Below are 20,399 nucleotides of genomic sequence, written 5' to 3' on the forward strand. Positions count from 1 at the left end.
ATGTGTGTGTATGTATGTGTGTGTGTGTGTATGTATGTATGTATATGTATGTGTATGTATGTATGTGTATGTATGTATGTGTGTATGTAGGTGTGTATGTAGGTGTGTATGTAGGTGTGTATATGTATGTGTATATGTATATGTGTATATGCACATACAGATGTTTCAAAGACATTTGGACACAATGACACAATTTATGACACAAAAATGACAAATTTTACAAGATGACAGTATATAGTGACCACGACTATTGAGCTCTATAAACAAACAAAAAACCAGCATAAAAATATTCCAGATGATTTGTATATTATATATTACAAGGCTTTAGATGTCCCAGAGTAGATTAAATTTAAACAGTGGTTTACTGGAAATGTTTTCCCTCCATCAGAGCTCTAAAACCTTTGTTGTTTGGTATTGTTGATCTCAGGTTTCATGCATTGTAAATCTTATGCAGTTTTTTGAGAATGGATTACGAATTTCTGTCATTTCCAATCTGAAGTATGATCCATGTGATTTGCATAAATCCAGAGGAAACACATCAGCCATCTCATTTATTTTGTGAATTGTTTATATCTCTGTTGTCATCAAAAAAGAAACTTTAAAGTCCGCAGTGGTTTTGCGCCAAAATAAAAGCCCTAACAATTGAAAGCAAATAAATCAAGACATCTGCAAATATTATTAGGCTGTTGTAATTTTACTGTTGTTCTGTAAAATACTGGTGGTAGTGTTATTATTATTATTATATACTTTTTTAGAGTAATATTTTACTACTACAATAGTATTAATAGTAATTTTTATTGATTTAATTTCTATAATTTCAATAATTAAATAATATTATTTTGAATAAAAAAAATACAATTATAAATACTGAAACTATGTTTATAAAATGTTTTTCATTGGGTAATTCATAAATGTGGCTTTCTCAATGTTTTATAATTCTAGATGTACATGCAGAAGTTCCAGCTGAAAGGCGAGCGGTTTGGGGGCGGAGTCGGGAGGGGCAGGGGGCGGTTCGGTGGCTTCAATCGTCAAGGCGACACCTGCTACAAGTGCGGCGGGACGGGTCACTGGGCACGAGACTGTCGAGGAAGAGGTGAGAGGCTGCGCAGGTCACGTGACTCTGCTCTCATGAATTTGTGGTTATGTTATTGATAAATCTGGATTTGTGTTTCAGCTCCTGTTGTGAGTTCTGCAGAACAGCAGGAAACCCAAGTAGAGGAGGAGGAGTTTGAGCTGCCCACTCTGGAGGAAGTTGCTCGGGCGACAGGAACTCTGCGGTCGGAGCCTATTGGTGGGTCTGCATGGGGCACATGTTCAATTACAGCGATTAGTCACTTGTTGCAAAACACCCAGCAACCCATCTGTTTTTATTAAAAATTTGTTTTTATTTTTATATTTTTGATTTAATTTTAATTTTAGTTTACGTTTTAGTCATTGTATTGTGTTTTTGTCATTTTTATTAGTTTTTTTTAATGTTTTTTTTTCTTGCCTTGAAAACTAGCTGAAATAAAATAACATAAGAATTTTTTACATTTTATTTTATTTATTATAGTTTATAATATCCATATCACCCACAATAGTAAAGGTTTTGTTTTCTTACTTCAGTGGCCCCTCCCTCTGTGGGCGGAGACTCCTCTGAGAAGGAGGATCAGGGGGCGGAGATACTGCTCAATATCATCAGACCAGATTATGAGCGGCCCACCCCTCCTCCACTTATGGAGCCACTCTACAGACCAAAGGATGATGGGAAAGTTCAAGGTATGTCACATTAATGTGCTGTAAGAGCTTAATTCTGTGCAAATGTCTTTTTATTCTCTGTCTTTCCTTTGATTTTCCACAGATGTCCCGCCAGAGGTGTACGAAGCACTTCGAGACTTTGGTTACAAGTCCTTCAGGCCTGGTCAGGAGACGGCCATCATGAGGATCCTTTCAGGTGGGAGGAAGTTATTAGAAGCTTGAGGCATTACTACATTTCTGTATTTCAGCACATCCATACTGCAGTGCAGTATGAATCATATGATTGATGCTAAATACAAATTACATAGCAAATGATGAATAAAACGGCAATAATAACCACAATTGAAGGGATTCCTGTGTGCTTTTACTGTTTAGACCTAAAAATGGATGTTATTTTCTAATATTTGTTCAGTCTGAAATAAATTTCCTAAAACCCATTTTAATATATTTTTAACCCACATATGAGTGAGTTTTGCTGTTCAGACAAGCAAAAAGCTAAATGAATTTGAGTTGCATGTGAAGTGTTAAGTGGGTTCTCTGATCTGGTGGTGGTTTTGTTTTCATTCAGGTCTGTCCACATTAGTGGTTTTGTCCACTGGTATGGGCAAATCTCTGTGCTACCAGCTTCCTGCGTACCTGTACGCCCAGAGGTCAAAGTGCATCACGCTGGTGGTGTCTCCTCTGGTGTCTCTGATGGATGATCAGGTACGTTTGACTTTGTAGTGGAAATATAATTTAAGTATTCTAGAAAATACTGTTTATAATGCAGGGAATTCTCACTCAGGTTTGCTACATTGTATAGGTGAGAATTCATGAGCATGTAGCTTAAAACATCTCCTGGGAGGTAGAACAACCATTTAATGTGTTTGTTTCATTTTTACATTGTTTGTGAAGCTCTCAGGACTCCCGACGAAGCTGAAAGCCGCCTGCATCCACTCCAACATGTCTCGGAAACAGAGAGAAGCGGCTATTGAGAAGGTAAAGACTATAAAATAATTCACAAATGATGTGTAGCATGTCTTGTAATACAGGTATAAAGGCTATAGTTTTTTTTTTTTCCTAACCAGTGTTATTTTAGTATCATTAATACTATATTATAGTATTTATTAGCAATTTTTTAATTGTTATATTTTTCATTTTAATTTGTCTTTTTTTTTTTTTCTTCTTTTTTTATGATTTTTTTAGTTTTTATTAATTTAATTATATATTTTTTAATTTGTATTTATATTTAGTCATTTTAGGTCAACTTCAATGTTTTATTTCAAGGCAACAATTCTAATTTTAACCAAAATTACTGTTTATTGTTTTTTTTTTTAATGTATTTTCATTTTCATGGTCGTTTGTTATAGTAATTTTGTGATGCACGTTTTTAATTTTATAGATATATATATTTGTTAGCTTCAATTTATTTTTATTTTAGTTTTAGTATTGAATTTTAGTACTTCAACTTATTTTATTTAAGGTAGTTACCAAGGCAGCATTTCTAATTTTCATTTTTAAATTAATTTTATATATAGTTTTTGTTTTAGTTAACAACAAGGCTGTTCTTAACCAGACCAGTAACAGCATCAAAATATTTAGATTTGTGAATCAAATATGTAAACGCATTGTTTTGTTTTTCACAAATTGATTCATCTCTGCTAGTTAGAACAAGTGAGACTCATCATGTGTTAAATGAATCTGTGAGCGTGTGTGACTTAGTTTGATGTATTTTATTGTGTGTGTAGGTGAAGGCCGGTCAGGTGCATGTCCTGCTGTTGTCTCCTGAAGCTCTGGTTGGCGGAGGTCACTCGGGGTCAGGATGCCTCCCTCCTGCAGACCAGCTCCCTCCTGTGGCCTTCGCCTGTATCGACGAGGCTCACTGTGTGTCTGAATGGTCACACAACTTCCGGCCCTGTTACCTGAGACTGTGCAAGGTTTGTCTCTCAAATTAATCATATTTTTCTTAATTTGATCATTTCAGAATTAATGTATGTTTGTGTTGTGTAGGTGCTCAGGGATCGGTTGGGTGTGCGCTGTCTGTTGGGTCTCACAGCCACGGCCACTCTGTCCACAGCGCTGGACATCGGCCGACATCTGGACATCAGCGATCAAGACGGAATCGCCGTCCGTTCTGCTGCTGTCCCTCACAACCTCCAGTTGTCCGTGTCCATGGACAGAGTCAAAGAGCAGGTGCGTTTAGAAAGTCTTGTTTTCATGTAAGATGTCAAATGCAACTAAACAACATTAAAATAGAGAAATTAATTTCAGAGAAATGAAACACAATGTGAATGTTTCACTGCTTGAATCGTTAAATATATATATCAGTTTAAAAAAAACATTTTTTTTTGATTGTTTTAATGATTTTGTTACACTTTTCTGCTCCAAAAATATTGGCCAAATCACAAATTGTCATCATTCTCTTAAACCTCAGTCTAACCTCTGAATACATGAAACATTTAAAATTTTAGAGAGATGCAATGCTTAATCTTTTTCATGAGGTTATTTTGGACGAACAAGCTGTTACTAGGGATGGGTGATATGGGCTTAAAAAAATATCACAATATTTCTGGTATTTATTGCGATAACGATATCAATGACGATAATTTAGGGAATCTTGTTTCTTTAGAGAAAAGTATTATCTTTCCTAGTTTTACCCAAAATAGGGTGTTGTGAGCATTACTGAGTACTATGATGGTTTAATTCATACTGGAAGCCGGAGGACGCCCTTGCGCAGAAACTCCACATATGCATCGCAGAAGTAATACTACTAACGAATACTAATGTCAACAACTAGACGTTATCATTATTATCGCGGGAAGACTAATTCTTATTGTGGGGGGATTTTTTACCGGTATATCGCAAACGATAAGATATCGCCCATCCCTAGCTGTTACACTTGTCTCAAATATCTTAATGTGTTCTCCTACAGGCTCTGGTGTCTTTGCTGAAGGGCGAACGCTTTGGCGCTCTAGAGTCGGTTATCGTCTACTGTACCAGGCGAGAGGAGACGTCCCGTATCGCTGCACTGCTGCGCACCTGCCTGCAGGGGGTGATGTTGAGAGAGTCCTCCAAACCAGCACCAGAGGATGAGGACGACAATCCTGTAGGGAAGAAGAAGAAAGCTCTTGGTAAATACATCACTGTCATACAAAGCTCTTCTGCTCCTTCGCTTTGTTTGGAGGTATTTATTTCTTTCTTCCACGTCAACTCAGCCAGGAAAAAGATCCGTAAGCCTCTGAAGTGGATTGCAGAGGCGTACCACGCCGGGATGTCTGCTTCAGAGAGGCGGCGAGTGCAGAATAACTTCATGTGCGGGGAGCTGCGTGTGGTGGTGGCCACCGTGGCCTTCGGTATGGGGTTGGACAAGTCAGACGTGCGTGGGATCATCCACTACAACATGCCCAAAAGTTTCGAGAGCTATGTGCAGGAGATTGGCCGAGCAGGACGCGACGGACACCCAGCACACTGCCACCTGTTTCTAGACCCAGAGGTCTGTGCTTGTGTAGTACTTTTAGTTATTTGTAATTTTATATTAGTAGCAATATTTTAATATTAGTAATATATTTTATACTTTATACTATATATTGTATACTATTACAGTATTTATTAATTTTTACTTTAATTTTAATTGAAGTTTCAGTAATTTAGTGTTGTGCTTTTGTCATTTTTATTAGGTTTTGTAAATATTACTGTTTAGGTTTAATTTATTTCTATTCCAGTTTAGTACTTCAACTTAAGCTTTAATTACATTTAAATATATTTAAGCTTTTTTTCTTCTAATATTTATATTGTATTTAATTTCAAATTTATTTCAATTAAAAAAATATAAAGTATTTTTGTAATATTTATTTGTAATTTTTGTTAATAATAACAAAACTGCAGAGGATGTAGGATTGGTAATTTTATGATGTGGTTTTGTCATTTTTATCATTTTTTTAAAATGTTACTATTTAGGTTTAATTATTATTATTATTATTATTATTTATTTTTTCAGTTTTATTTTAGTACTTCAACTTTCAATTATTTTATTTCCGTTTTAATTTACATTTACATTTAAGTTTGTCATCTAATATTTATTTTTAAATTATTTTAGCTTTATTTCAATTAACAAAATTAATTTTAATAGTTTTAGTTAATTGTAGCTGTCAATTACACTGCAACAATTGGTATTTGTTTCTATTATTTGTATATTGCATTTAGGGTGCAGACCTGCATGAGCTGCGCAGGCACATCTATGCAGACACAGTGGATTTTTATACAGTGAAGAAACTGGTGCAGAAGGTTTTTCCTCCATGTAAATGCAGACAGATTCAGCAGAAGCGGCAGGATTTTGCACAGGTAACACTTGAGTAATTACAAATGTATGTTTTTTTTATTGTATTTTCATATGTACTTTTTATTTTGTGTTTCTTTTAATGTATTTTATTCATGTATTTATTAGTTTTATTTCTGTGTTTATTTTTATTTATTGAGTTGCATTGAAGTCTGAATGTCATACCCTGTAGGCTGCAGAAGTATCTGACAGTGAGTTACTGGAGATGGAGGTTTGTGAAGACACTGATCCACACCAGCAGCAGCTGTCCGAGACAGTGACTCCCACAGACCAACAACCACCGCAGACACACGCTCCACATGAGCACAACAAACCAACTCAGACGACAGAGGAGAGCGACGGCGGTCTGAAACTGAGTGACGTGCGAGTACAGCGTGCGTGTCACACACATGAGAGAGCCATTCCCATGCAGGAGACCGTGGAGACCCTCGACATCACGGAAGAGAGTGAGACTTGGATAAACATGAGAGAAAGTGCTGTAATACAGAAGTTCTGAGAGTAAAGGGATCGATCAACCAAACATCATTTACTCACTCTCCTGAGACATACATGTTTTTTGGGGGGGATGTGCATCTAGGAATTAATGAATAGAACATTTATCCACCTTGCTGATTATTGCAAAATCAATACCAGAATTGGCACAAAAAATATGTGGATGAAAACCCAAACACCATCAAATTGTTTATTCTTTTATGGTGCTTTTTTATGCTTTATTTGGAGTCCATTGTCATTGTATGGATGAGCAGGTTAATTTTCCATTTTGAATGAAATGAGGGTGATTCAATGATGACAGTATAGATTACTATAATAATATTTATACATATTTTTATTATTATTTTTAATCAGGGTTAACTAAAGTCAAAACCATTGCAAACAATTGTTACTTGGAATAAAATAAACAAAAATCTCAGTTTAATGTAGTTTCACTTGATTTACTAAAATAACTAAAAATAAAATATAAGAAAAACTACATATGTATAAAAGAAACAAACTACTGAAAATGACAAAATTGTACACAATTACTAGAACTAAAATGAAAATGGAAAATAAAAACTGATTCTAAATATTAATAACTATAATAGTATCTCAGAGATAACTAATATAACACTGATTTTAGTTTTAGTTGATGTTTTTGGATGTTTAGTGTTTAGACATTTTTATTTCAGTTTTAGTTTATTTAATTTAAGGTAAAATTATTCAATTAAAAAAAAGAAGCTAAGTTTGTCTTTTATTTTATTTTATTTCAGTCGACCTGATTTTTAAATGTAATATTTTTAGTTTTAGTTAATGATAAGTCTGGCGTGAACTATAGCTATCTTCTCGGATTAAGTTCTATGTTTTACGCTAAATCTAAATTCTCTGTGTGTTTTAGGTCTGGAGACCCTGTTGTGTTACCTGGAGCTTCATCCTCAGCAGTGGGTGGAGCTTCTTCATCCGACGCTCTCCATCTGTAAGCTGCAGTGGTACGGCGGTCCGCAACAATTCCGCAAAATCACCAAACTGTATGTTACTCTTTCACAGTGTGACCAAGTAGCTTTCGATGCTTCTAGAAGCTCATCAGTGCTGATTGTGTCATTTTGTATGTTGTCAGGTGTCCACCGGTCGCTGTGGCTCTGGCGCGCAAACGCATGGCAGGGGAGCGCGTGGAGTCATGTGACACTCTGGAGTTTGACGTGGTGGAGCTGGCGGACACTATGGGCTGGCAGCTTCCTCTGGTGAAGAGAGGAGTGAGACAGCTGCAGTGGGGTTCAGACACGGGTGAGAGGAGACCATGTGATTCACAGATCATCTGATGCATGGTACAAACCAAAAGGACCAAACATACTTAAAATGACTAGCTTTATTCTGATTGGATCGGACCTCTAAAATTAAAACAATGTACCTCCCCTAGTTGTCATGTAAAACAAAATGAGATTGGTCACTTCACATGACAGTCAAATAGTTTCTTCCTCTCTAAGTGTTTTTTTTTTTTTGGCCAAAATTGATCCCAGTAATAAAGATTTCATTGGAAGATTAATTAAAGATTCATAAGAAAGATAGATGACCTAACTACAAACTAGATAAAACTGTTCGGTTTTATTATATACTGTTGTTTTATGTTGTACTTTATTTTATTCCATTCAGGGCTGTCATTGGTTACACTTTAAGGTGTCCCTGTTACAGTGTAATTATACATTTAAGTACAGAGTAATATTAATTAAGCACATGTGCTTACTATATGGTTAGGATAGGGTTTGGCTTAGGGTTACTTGCATGTAATTATGCATAATTTATTGTTATTATAATAGGAAGTACAAGTAACGTGTAACAAGGAAAGTGTTACTAAAATTTTTAATCGAATTAATTACATGGTGCAGCGATTAATTAATCGAACTAATCACTAAATAAATTTGGCTGTGAAAATACCCACAAAAGATTATTTAAAGCTATTATTGTGTTGAAAGAGAAAGTATCAAGTATACATTACAAATAGTACCCTTAGAAAGAAATATTTTATTTGATTCAACAAAACATTTGTTAGACACAAACCTTTAGGCTACAACGGCCTAACATACACTATGGAACATAAAAGAAGATAATCTGAGAAACATTTTTCATGCAATGAAAGTCACTGGTAACCAAAACAGCTTTTATTCTTTTATGTTGCGCAAAGAAAGTACGTCATTCAGGTTTGAAATTACATGAGGGTGAGGAAATGATGGCAGATTTATTTTAAATTTAATTTTATTTATTGTTTTGATGAACTATCCCTTTATTTATTTGTATTTATTTTTACTCTAAAGTAGAAATGAAAACTGCCAGCAGGTGGCGGTAAATGTCTTTGAGTCATTCATTCATTCGATTTGTTCAAATGGCTGATTCATTCAGGAATGAAGTAAACGGCTCTCTTTATGAATGGGCTACTGAATCATTGGTTCACACGATTCGTTCAAAACGCAGATTCGTTCAGAAACTTAACATGGCTATGTTGCTCACAGATGCACAACAGTTCTGCTGTGGCTTTATAGGTGATATTTTCTTTAGCAAAATTGAGCAAAAATGCACAATATTGTGTTTAAAATAAAACAACATTAACTTCTTATTTACTGAACTGTTGTATAAAATCACATTTGCACTTGTGCTATTCGGACATAAACAGTGTGATATTGCTCTCGCTGCTCATGTTATATTGCTCATATCATGTGATATAAATATGAGACGAAAAAATCGTACAGGGGCATTTGTTTACCCCACTATCTTGAATTTTAGGGCATAACTGCATTTATGGAGTTGTTACCCAGCATCATATTTGTCAAGTCAACTGTATGAAATGTAAGATGATGTACAAGTCTGGGGGGCGGGGCCAGTACGTTAACTGTGTTGAAATATTTTAATGATGTTAGTTTTTCATAACTAATTAGTTAACGCACTAAACTGACAGCCCTAATTAAAATCTCGTCAGGTTCATATGGAGGCACAGGACGGAGTGGTGTCCATGTGGAGTTCTCAGCGCTGTCCTTCTATTTCCGCTCATATGGTGACCTGACGGCGGACGAGCTGGACGCGGTTTGTGCGTTTCTGCACGGCAGAGTGATGGCACAGGAGAGGACTCAGCTGTACCAGCTCAAAACCTGCTTCAAAGCCTTCCGCAGGTCTCACCACACACTCACCATGACTGAGCTCTTCTAACCGTTTATGTCCTTTACTGTCTGAGTGTGTGTTGTGTTTGTGTGCAGCGTTGCGTACCGTAACTGCAGTCAGTGTATGGATGATCTGGAGGAAAGCAGGAGCCAGGCTCTCAAAGAGCTGCTGTGCCATTATTTCGACAAGAGGAGAAACCTGGACCTGAGCAAACACTATCAGGAGGAAGAGGAGGACGAGGAGGAAGAGCTCAACAAATGCAAGGTGTGACTCTTTCACAGTTTCGTTTATGACGTGAACTCTCATTTCTGTCTCTGAATCCTGTTGTTGTACTGTGTCCTCAGATGAGGGACTGGGAGGCTCAGATCTGTGCGGACATCAGAGGCTTCCTGTCCAATCGCAGCGATGAGAAGTTCTCCGGTCGAGCTGTGGCCAGAATCTTCCATGGCATCGGTTTGTTTCTAGTGACATTTCACTTCACCTGTTGTCTTTTTTTTTATTTGGGGGTATTTCAATATATGTTTCTGTGCCCCCACAGGAAGTCCGTGTTATCCAGCGCAGACGTACGGACGTGACCGAAGATACTGGAGGAAATATATTCAGTTTGATTTCAATGAGATCATTCGTTTAGCTACACAGGAGATCATTAGAACGAGGTAACATGATCTCACGATGCCAGAGTCTGAATTTATTTATTTGTGCTGTTTGTCACTCTTTTAAATGTTCACATGTTGTGTTTTATAACTTTATATACAATAAAGACTGTTTTCCAGAGTTGTTTCTGGTGAATCAGGTTTGTAAACACAGCAGTTGTATTTGCTCGGTCTGTCCTGTAGTGGGCACTATTGTGCTATTTTTTTTGTTTGTTTTTTTTGTCAGATCCAGATACATTTTAGAGTCAATTTATACATTTATAGCCTACTACATGTATACTAAACAGTCCCAAACAACAACATATATTAACTTTTATAATGATTTGTATAATACAAAATTAATCACAGATGCACATCTACCTTGATTAGATGCTTATGTTTTGTGTGGTATCTCCTACTGTAATTATAGGCGGCACATATGAATAAAAAAACCAACTCCAGAGTTGTAAAAAAAAAAAAATCATCCTTAAATGTGCAGGAATTTCTTTATTACTATTTTTTCTATTTGTATGACTTGACAAGCGCAAATCATTTAGAAACAAATAAAAAAAAAAGTAATAATTCTTTGTTGCAATAACAAATGATAATTTGTCATTTTAATATAGAACCATAATAATATATTTTTTTATATTTATATCAAAATTAGAACTTAGAATGCTGAGAAAAATATATATAAAATCCCCAAATGCATTGGCTTTATAATGGTTCTTAAAAAAAATACTCGCCAGTTGAGAAGATAAAACGCATAATTTCTTTTTTTATCAGAAATCAGCTAATAGTTACTTTAAATATGAACTCTAATGAAAATAGTGTTTGGGAAATGTATCAAAAGCAGTTTCTCAATATAAAGTTTTGTTGAGTCTGTGTTGTTGAATAGATCAGAATTTCCACGTTAATGACTGATGGTCTGAACTGTAGAAGAGTCTTCCTCATTTTTCAGTACAAGGAAACAAAGTGTTGTGTGTCAGTTACATGTGTACTTCACATCAGCTCGTTCAGCTCAAGTTCTATCCATTCAAACTCACCTGTGCTTCACATTGTGTGGACAGAATATAACTGAGACACACAAACTTTATATAAGAATAGTTCATTCAGATGTTTGGCATCATTTACTCACCTTCATGCAATTGCGATTGATAGATGCATCATAGATACATAAATTAATTACAAGGTTAATTTCTGACCCTGATACAGATAGTATTTTGGAGTAATGCCTTAATAGTTAGCTTTCTTACTGCGTAAATACCATTAAATTATTTTAAGTGGCATTATTTTTAAAGGTTTTTTTCAAGGTTTGCAGTTATTTCACTGTATTTTAAATTGGGTGTGTACTTGTGATATTTCAGAGACGCCAGTCATTGTGTCTCATCATCTAATGAGCACTTTTAAGTCGTGTGAGTCAGAATCAAATGAAACTTCAGCATTTCTGGTTTGAAGACGAGGCAAAATTATTGACTTTACCACAGCGCTTTCAGCCCTGCAATCTCGAACATGACTAATAATACACTCGCATACATAAGACCATAATGCTGACTAGACTCTTTACATAACGTTTATGAAAGACTATGTGTGAATATTTTCAGGCTAGGACAAAAGCTACAGATCACCATTAGTTTATTTATTCACAGGTTTAATCACTACACATGACAGAAACTCACTTCAGACTTCATATTAGCAGAATTGCATCAGTAAAATCCATATATCAAGTGTATCTTATAGTACGTTTTTAACCCAATTTCCTCGTTACAACACAGAAACAACTTTTACAGATTACAATTAACTAGTTCAAAATACATTTAAATTGAAGGACAGGAGTCTTATGAGAAAGTGCGGATGGCCATAAAAAGTGATTTATCTACTGTAAATAAAGTGATTTGCATGGCTGATTTATCTGTTGTAAATGTTTATTTCTAATTAGACTTAAATGTGAAAATCTGAAGAAAATGTGAGTGGTGTTTTAAAAAGTATTACAATAATATTCTTGAAAATAATCTTAACAAATATGCAATTGTAGTAATTCTGTTCCCAAAAAAAATGTAAGTAATAAAAATAAAAACAAGGTTTTAAAAATATTCCATTTCAAAGCATGGCAGCACTGAATTGTGCTTATATTTCCACTGTTTAAATGACAATCACATAAACATGTTCAAGGAAGAAAATATGATAATGCACAAGTACGATCCTGCATCATTTCTTAGATTCCTATCTGATCTTCATATAAAGACAGGAGTAATAAAATCCCCCATCCAGTCAACAGACCCAGATTCTGCAGCAGAAATATCAGCCACGGCTTTTTACTGTCCACATGAATCATAGATGGAAGCTAGACAGGGAAATTGAAGTTGAGATCACTGGAGTACACTCAAATACTTCAAATGTTTATGTTTCACATTACACACTCTGAAAGATGCAGGAAATTACCATTTTTGCAAGTTTTTACTTAAAGGGACAGTTCACCCACAAATTAAAATTTGTGTCATCATGCAGACCTTTAAGTTGTTTCAAACCTCTTTCTTTGAAGAATGTTGATAAGTTGACGGTAGCCATTAACTTCCATAGTAAGGAAAAAAATACTATGGAAGTCAATGGCTACCGTCAACTGTTTGGTTACCAACATTCTCCAAAATATGATGCCAAAATTTTCATTTTTGAGTGAACTATCACTATCTATAGTTTATATCTTATTATTTTGTTTGTATCTTGCAATTCTTCAGAATTGTGAGAAAAGAAATATTACCTTTTTATTTTTTGTTGCATGGCAGAAACCAAAAATCAGAAGTGCATGATGTCAACTTGGAATTTTGTTATGTTTTTATATCTCACAATTCTTTATTTTTTTCTCAGAATTGTGAGTTTTTATATCTCACAATTCTTTCTTTTTTTCTCAGAATTGTGAGAAAATAAATCGGAATATTTTATTAAATGTTTTTATTTATTAATATTTTTTATTCCGCAGCAGAAACAGGCTATATAGTACTATATAGAAGACGAGGCTCACAATCTGCACAAAATATGGCAGCTACTTTGTGTCGTTTTGCTCTGTTAATGAGAAGAGTTACAAAAGAAGGCAGAAAGTATTAAACGTACCATGTCTGCGAGGCCGATGTAGAGGAAGAAGCCGGCGGTGATAGCAGAAATCCACTCCTCGGCGATGCTTTGAGTGGAGACGGACAGTGCGATGTACAGGCCGATGAAGGAGGTGAGAGCGCTGCCCACGTTCAGCAGCAGAGCCTTTCTCACCGACAGACCGCAGTGCAACAGGATCGCAAAATCACCTGCCCAAACACAAAAACAGCCTGTCAGAAATGTCTGTATGACATTTCACAAGTTCAAACAAAGGAATCCTAATTATTTCGCATCATGAAAAAGAAGCATATAACAGGCCCAGTGCCATTAGTTTTCTTTGTTGTTTTGATTAGTCTTTTAGCTTATTAGCTTTTATTTTCTAGTTGTTTTTAATGCACTTTTTGTGGCTAGATTAGCGTTTCTCTCGAGTAAACGTATCTCACCTAACTCGTGTGGCAGCTCGTGACACAAAACGGCCAGCGACGTCGCCAGTCCTGAACGCCACGACACGGAGAACGCAGCACCCATGGCCAGACCGTCCGCAAAGTTATGAATCCCGTCACCAATGGTGATCATAAACGGCAGCAGACGCTTCTCTGAGAGACATGAGAAAGATACACACTACTGTTCAAAATCAGAAATCACATTATTCAATTACAAAAATCACCTGCAGACGAAACGGAGCGAAGAAACTAAAAATAATCCTGCAAAATGAAATGAGATGTATATATACACGCGTGTGTGTCACCATTTAAATTGTATAATTTCATTTAATACTTTATTTTATAATACTTGTATAATAATCGTATACAATCTAAAAAAATATTAATTACATATATAATAATCTAATCTTTGTTCACCTTTTAACATTTTTTAAAATGAGAATCTTGCTTGTCATGAAAATAAACAGCTCTATTCATAAAAACTATAATAGTATCTCAATAATCCTAAAATAACTCTGGTACTTACCATCAGTGTTACATCACCTTTTACAACCTCATAGTGTGTGTAAATGCTACTTTACTAACAGGTCATTTTACTCCCTTAAATGTGTGTCATGTTACATCACAAACATGTCGTTAACTCTAACAGGCGTGTAATTATTTACAGTCATGGCTTAGGTGTGTCTAACGCTGACTCCTGACAGCATTCACTGACCTCGAGTGCTGCTAATCGGCTCCAGGAGGGGCTTCTCGTTGTTTTGCTCATCCACCTAAAATCAGGACAAACTGACAGTGTTACAAAACTGATGATCACAGAGGAAGACTGAGATGAATTCAGTGATATTTCTGCACTGATAAGCTCTGAGTTTGATGGTCAAAAAAAGACTATAATTACACACAATGCATGATTTATATGCATACTCAGGATTTTTGTCTTGATTTTTCAGTACAAATATCTAAACACATACATACGATTGCAACTGCGAACAAAATAAATACTGACGTCTGAATTTGATGGTCAAAATAAATCAGACGTTATGGACAAATATTATATACACTGCAAAAAAGAACAATTAAAAAAGAGAGAGAAGTCCACCAATGAAACCCACATTTTCGTGTCTAAATAGGACTAAAGCTAACCTTACCTAGAAAACTAGGTAAAATTGGGTAAATATTAATTAATTAATTAACAATGAACACCAACATTTCTGATTCACGTAGCAATCAAATCTCAGACTATTGTCTGTAAATCCTGCAATGACCTCTTATTTCCAACAATTACTGTCTGGGTTTGTGAAACATGATTTCAACTGACCTCCTCAGGGAACACTAGCTCCGTCCATTTTAGTGTGTTTCTGTAGTGATTTGTAACATAATAACTTCTTCATTCACACAAAGAAGACTTTCTCACCAGCTCGTCCTGTGAGGTGGAGTTGTTGTTTCGCTGTGTTCTCCTGCTCTGGAACATCTGCAGAACTTTGCTGTGGTTATGAGGGTCAGACTCCTGCAGCAAACAGACAACAGAGGTCATTTACAGCAAAGACAGACCCTATCTATATTCGAAAGGATTTTAATAGCATATATCATTCATCTGATTTGTATTAGTATCCGATTATGGGTAGTTCCGAGTACGGAATTAGTTCCGAGTATGGGTAACCATATTTGGCCACATGTCACTTCACTATTACTTTTTTCAGAGAAATATAGCTTGACAGTATTTTCAGATTTAACTTTTTTGATAAGTGTACGGTGTCTGAAGAAATTTGACATCACTCACTCCATCATGATGATGACCATGTCGAGTGATGATGGCGAAGATGGTTTCCATCAGAAAGAAAACATAGATGCCCCCAATGACCACCAGGGGCTTGTAAATATAGTCGAGGTTCTCTTCCTCATGACTGTGTCCTTCTTTATGCACATGAAGACCTAAGAACTACTCAAACACAATCAGTCACAAAGCAATGAAATCTAAAGGAATGGTTCACCCAAAAATGAACATTTGCTTAAAATGTACTCACCCTCAAGCCATCCAAGATATAGGTGAGATTGTTTCTTCATCAGAACAGATTTAGAGAAATGTAGCATTACAGTACTTCACTTGCTCATCAATAGATCCTCTGCAGTGAATGGGTGCCGTCAGAATGAGAGTCCAAACAGTTGATGAAAACATCATAATAATCCACAATTAAGATCTTATGAAGCAAAAGGTTGCATGTTTGTAAGAAACAAATCCATCAAGGCATTTTTTATTTCAAACTTGCTTCCAGCTATCTATAATATTGGTTTCTCCAGTGAAAAAGTTGTCTCGTCTGAATCAGGGGAGAAAACAGTCCAAAACGGTTCTTAAAAAATATGTCAGAGGATTTTGATGTGAGAGGACAACAGGGGATGAAGTGTTGTTATGGATTATGGTATTTTGGCCAAAAGCGATGGTTTCAGGTTAAAAATCCACAGCTTTTCGCAAGACGTTAATTGATGGTCTGGAGTGGTGTGGATTATTGTAATGTTTTTATCAGCTGTTTGGACTCTCATTCTGACGGCACCCATTCACTGCAGACGATCCATTGGTGAGCAAGTGATGTAATTATAAATATCTCCAAATGTTTCAATGCAGAATCAAACTCATCTACATCTTGGATGACCCAAGGTTGAGTACATTTTCAGCCAATTTACTGTACTCTTACTGTTGTTTATTTCCACTCTGTTGCAATTAAATTAAGACATTTCTAAGCCTTTTTTGCCGCCTGCTCACCATAGGAAGTAGATGCAGAAGAGCGTCACCCGTGAGGGATCCTACAGCCAGACTGATGCAGAACTGGATGCACATCTGAAAGACTTGCGTGCACCTGGAGAACAGCAGCACCACGATCCCAAACATGGCCATCAGACAGACGATAATGTTGGCGAGAGTGGCATATCCATATCCTGGGCACAAAGGGCTTATTTAGTGATTGTATAAAGAGATCACTATATCACAGGTATGCTGTCGTTCAGACTGGTTTTTGTAAACAGCTACAGGTCATTCAGACGGAATGCCAGCTTTGTTCTTCTCCAGGAAGAGATGGTAACTAAAATAATCAGTCACAGTGTTTGGGAATTTTTCTAGATCTCCTTGTTCTGCTGAGGCCAGCAGATTGATCAATGACCAGCATAGACCAATAATTACCTTGCACAGACGTCTTTGTTCCCTTTGTTCAAGTGAAACCATATTTAATATACATTTTTTCTGTTTTAAGGTTTTGAGTAAATATTTCATGTTCATTCACTTTCTGTAATTTTGAATATTTTACATAAACATATACACACAAAACAACAGTACTAATGTATATTGATGTTTGTCACTCTCATCAAATTAAAATGGCTTTACATCATTAAAAAATACATACTGCAGTTCATAACATTTTCCATCAGGTCAACTACTGCCATAGCAGAGAAACGGATTGAAAAAATCTTGTTGTGCTAATTACTGTAGTTCAAGTTATATATGTTTATAGCAGCTACCAATTGAATGGCACAGACATTTGCAGATTGCACCTTTTGGTTTGTTACTGCTCATTAGTTTAGACTATGTTTCTGGACTTTGTCAATATTCACAAGTCTAGCTATGCTATGCAACTCGGACTAATTGTTGTCTGATGGTGTAAACAGAGGTCACTCACTCTCAGCGGTGCTCAGAGATTCAGGGGTCATGTGGGTGAAAGTGATCTCAGAACAGCTTCCACTGAGGATCTGCTGAATCAGAGCAGGACTGAGTTGTGTGAACTGATCTCTGGTCAGCGATGAAGAGTTCAGCTGGTAGATCCTCAGAAGGTCTTCAGCGCTAAAACACATCTGCAGGCAAAACAACCAGAAACAATCTGAGACATGCATACATTAAAATTGATTATTTGGCTTTACTTACTTTCTTTGCTCTGACAAGCATGCATGCATTAGTGTGCACTATTATTAGTTGCATGGATGTCAAATGACAGGCTTTTTTTTTTTTAGACGGCTTAATTTCACTCCGATTATCATTACAGACAGATTGCATGGTCTCAGATTGCACCGTATGTCACAACATCCATCAAGACATCTAAACATAAATTATTAAGGTTGATATGTCATGTTACAGGCCTCAAAATAATTTATTGCCCATCTGAATGATTGCTCTCTTCATCAAACTAAATTATTCGATTTCTGCATCATGCATTGATTTCTCATGATGCCCCAAGCAAACATTGCTGTATCTTGCCGTGTCCCAGCTGCTGTTGCTATGGTGATCGTCCTGATGACTTTGTCTGGGGGTCGGTCTGCTGCGGTGGGCTTCATCCTCAGTGTGGGCATCATCATGGTCGTGTTCCTCTCCGCCCAAGTTTAGTGCCTTCAGAAGCTCTTCAAAATCTGAGTAACAATGGCATAATTAAAAATAGAGCGCAAATGTTCAGCGTCAAACAAAATACTGCTTAATGCTTCACTTCAGAAAACACTAAAGAACATGAACAAGTATTAAAAACATTAAGCTGCAGCCAAAAGGACCTTTTTAAGTTCTATATTAACCGTTTGTGCAAGAAAAGCTAAGGTTATGTGGTCGACTCCCAGTTCAGATGCCTGAACTGATACAATTTTTACTTTGAATGCAATGGAAAATGCTTTGAATAAAGCATCTGTCAAATGCATAAATATATTATACGAAAACTACACTTAACAATTATTTTCTTACTCAGTATTTTGTCTTGTTGTCCAGTGCAAATATCTTTCTTTATTGGATATTGTTCTTGTTTTAAGCATAAACCCCCTTAATTTTTACTTCTTTTTTTTTTTCAGAAAACAAGACCGGATTGTCTTAAGTCAGTTTCCATCTCATGTAAATGCATTTTGACTTAAGTATGTTTAGATATTTGTAATGGAAAACAAGACAAAAATACCAAATAAGAAAATATTTTTTACAGTGTAAACACTCATCTAAAGAAACTCTCTCTCTCTATATATATATATATATATATATATATATATATAAATGAAAATGAAAAAATGTAAAATTAATGGGATCTAAAACAAACAAAAAAGACATTTAAAATAAATGAATAAATAAACATTAACTGAAATTAAACATAAAAAACTACAAATAAAAATTTGTTAATAAAACTATAATATTATACAAATGATATTAAAATAACACTGGACCTGAGTCTAAAAAATTGCCAACTTTTATTGGTGTGACATTATTTATTCAGATTGATTCTGTCACATTAAAACATATTTTTACTTGAATGTTTAAGCAAAAAAAATAAATAATTTCAACAACATGAAACACATTTTAAGTTAATAACATCAACAGGATTATCAAAACCATGGATTGTCATACCATGAAGTGTAAGATTATCAGAGGCAAAATGTCTGAAGATGTAATCCAGAAAGTACTCTTGCTCAGGAAGGACAAGTGATCTCATACAGTCTCCACGCAAAGCATGATAGAGGATATTTGCAAAAACAGCATCCAGCTCTAAGTGATGATCACCGCTCTCTTCCAGGATGTCTTTTAGTGAAAGACAGGACTGAAAATGTGCACAAACAAATTACAGATGTGTCTTAACGTGTATCACGGCCATGTTACTTATACATAGAATGGTGCTGAATGATTAGCACTTTTAGTTTAATCCTAAATTGCAGTTACTGACCTCATGTGTGTCTGGCTGATAGTATTTTTCCATCTCATCAAACAGCTGCTCCAAACCCTCACATTCTGTGGCACTGATCTCATTAAGACTGCTGGTGGTGTTGTCGTGGCCTAAGATCATTTGGATGAAGTGATGGGTCTCCTTACCCCAGCGGCCCTCCCGTATGGCCACACAGGTCTCCAGCGGAGAGCTCAGGAACAGACAGCATCCAGGGGCCACTGTGAAGAAATCCTCCATCTGTAGCCCCTGTGAGCTGCTGTAATTACTCAACAACTGATGCAGATGTTCAACAGACATGCACTATATACAGGAGAGAAAGAGAGTGATTTAAAGATTTCTGTGTAATGATGGAGTCTGAAACTGGAACACATTTGCAGTTAAAGTTTGTGCAGTTTCATTTGGCTTTCACAAATGTGAAACAGATACCAGCTGCTCCAAACCCTCATATTCTGTGGCACTGATCTCATTATGACTGCTGGTGGTGTTGTCATGGCCTAAGATCATTTGGATGAAGTGATGGGTCTCCTCAACCCAGCGGCCCTCCTGTACGGCCCCGCAGGTCTCTAGCGGAGCGCTCAGGAACAGACAGCATCCAGGGGCCACTGTGAAGAAATCCTCCATCTGTAGCCCCTGTGAGCTGCTGTAATTACTCAACAACTGATGCAGATGTTCAACAGACATGCACTATATACAGGAGAGAAAGAGAGTGATTTCAAGATTTCTGTGTAATGATGGAGTCTGAAACTGGAACACATTTGCAGTTTCATTTGGCTTTCACAAATGTGAAACAGATACCTGTGATGAAGTCGTCATGAGATGCCACATAAAATGTGTTTTGCTGGTGTAAAGACAAATCTTAATGATCCTTAAAAAGGCTTCATTTTCTTTTCTTAAAAAAAAAAAA

At 36.1% G+C, this 20,399-nt stretch overlaps 2 protein-coding genes across 2 annotated transcripts in view; one reads left to right on the forward strand and one right to left on the reverse strand.

Moving 5' to 3' along the window:
* Positions 1-10,447, forward strand: part of recql4 (RecQ helicase-like 4) — a 23,246-nt gene extending 12,799 nt beyond the window's left edge. Inside the window, exons 7-24 of the mRNA XM_016492621.1 lie at positions 943-1,093; positions 1,175-1,291; positions 1,606-1,758; positions 1,841-1,933; positions 2,306-2,442; positions 2,632-2,715; positions 3,465-3,653; positions 3,727-3,909; positions 4,649-4,847; positions 4,932-5,209; positions 5,920-6,057; positions 6,225-6,498; positions 7,425-7,554; positions 7,644-7,810; positions 9,495-9,684; positions 9,769-9,937; positions 10,018-10,126; positions 10,212-10,447. Of these exons, the coding sequence (XP_016348107.1) occupies positions 943-1,093; positions 1,175-1,291; positions 1,606-1,758; positions 1,841-1,933; positions 2,306-2,442; positions 2,632-2,715; positions 3,465-3,653; positions 3,727-3,909; positions 4,649-4,847; positions 4,932-5,209; positions 5,920-6,057; positions 6,225-6,498; positions 7,425-7,554; positions 7,644-7,810; positions 9,495-9,684; positions 9,769-9,937; positions 10,018-10,126; positions 10,212-10,333 (2,883 nt within the window). The 3' untranslated portion in view covers positions 10,334-10,447. The remainder of the gene's footprint in view (positions 1-942; positions 1,094-1,174; positions 1,292-1,605; positions 1,759-1,840; positions 1,934-2,305; positions 2,443-2,631; positions 2,716-3,464; positions 3,654-3,726; positions 3,910-4,648; positions 4,848-4,931; positions 5,210-5,919; positions 6,058-6,224; positions 6,499-7,424; positions 7,555-7,643; positions 7,811-9,494; positions 9,685-9,768; positions 9,938-10,017; positions 10,127-10,211) is intronic.
* A 1,489-nt stretch (positions 10,448-11,936) lies between these two features.
* Positions 11,937-20,399, reverse strand: part of LOC107693302 (zinc transporter ZIP4) — an 11,922-nt gene continuing 3,459 nt past the window's right edge. The window contains exons 2-12 of the mRNA XM_016492622.1: positions 19,496-19,795; positions 19,183-19,372; positions 18,070-18,218; positions 17,498-17,669; positions 16,591-16,763; positions 15,613-15,771; positions 15,247-15,339; positions 14,551-14,605; positions 13,836-13,988; positions 13,414-13,601; positions 11,937-12,649 (exon numbers count right to left, since the gene is read on the reverse strand). Of these exons, the coding sequence (XP_016348108.1) occupies positions 12,521-12,649; positions 13,414-13,601; positions 13,836-13,988; positions 14,551-14,605; positions 15,247-15,339; positions 15,613-15,771; positions 16,591-16,763; positions 17,498-17,669; positions 18,070-18,218; positions 19,183-19,372; positions 19,496-19,795 (1,761 nt within the window). The 3' untranslated portion in view covers positions 11,937-12,520. The remainder of the gene's footprint in view (positions 12,650-13,413; positions 13,602-13,835; positions 13,989-14,550; positions 14,606-15,246; positions 15,340-15,612; positions 15,772-16,590; positions 16,764-17,497; positions 17,670-18,069; positions 18,219-19,182; positions 19,373-19,495; positions 19,796-20,399) is intronic.

Source organism: Sinocyclocheilus anshuiensis, unplaced genomic scaffold, assembly GCF_001515605.1.
Source record: "Sinocyclocheilus anshuiensis isolate Anshui unplaced genomic scaffold, SAMN03320099.WGS_v1.1 scaffold566, whole genome shotgun sequence".
NCBI lineage: Eukaryota > Metazoa > Chordata > Actinopteri > Cypriniformes > Cyprinidae > Sinocyclocheilus > Sinocyclocheilus anshuiensis.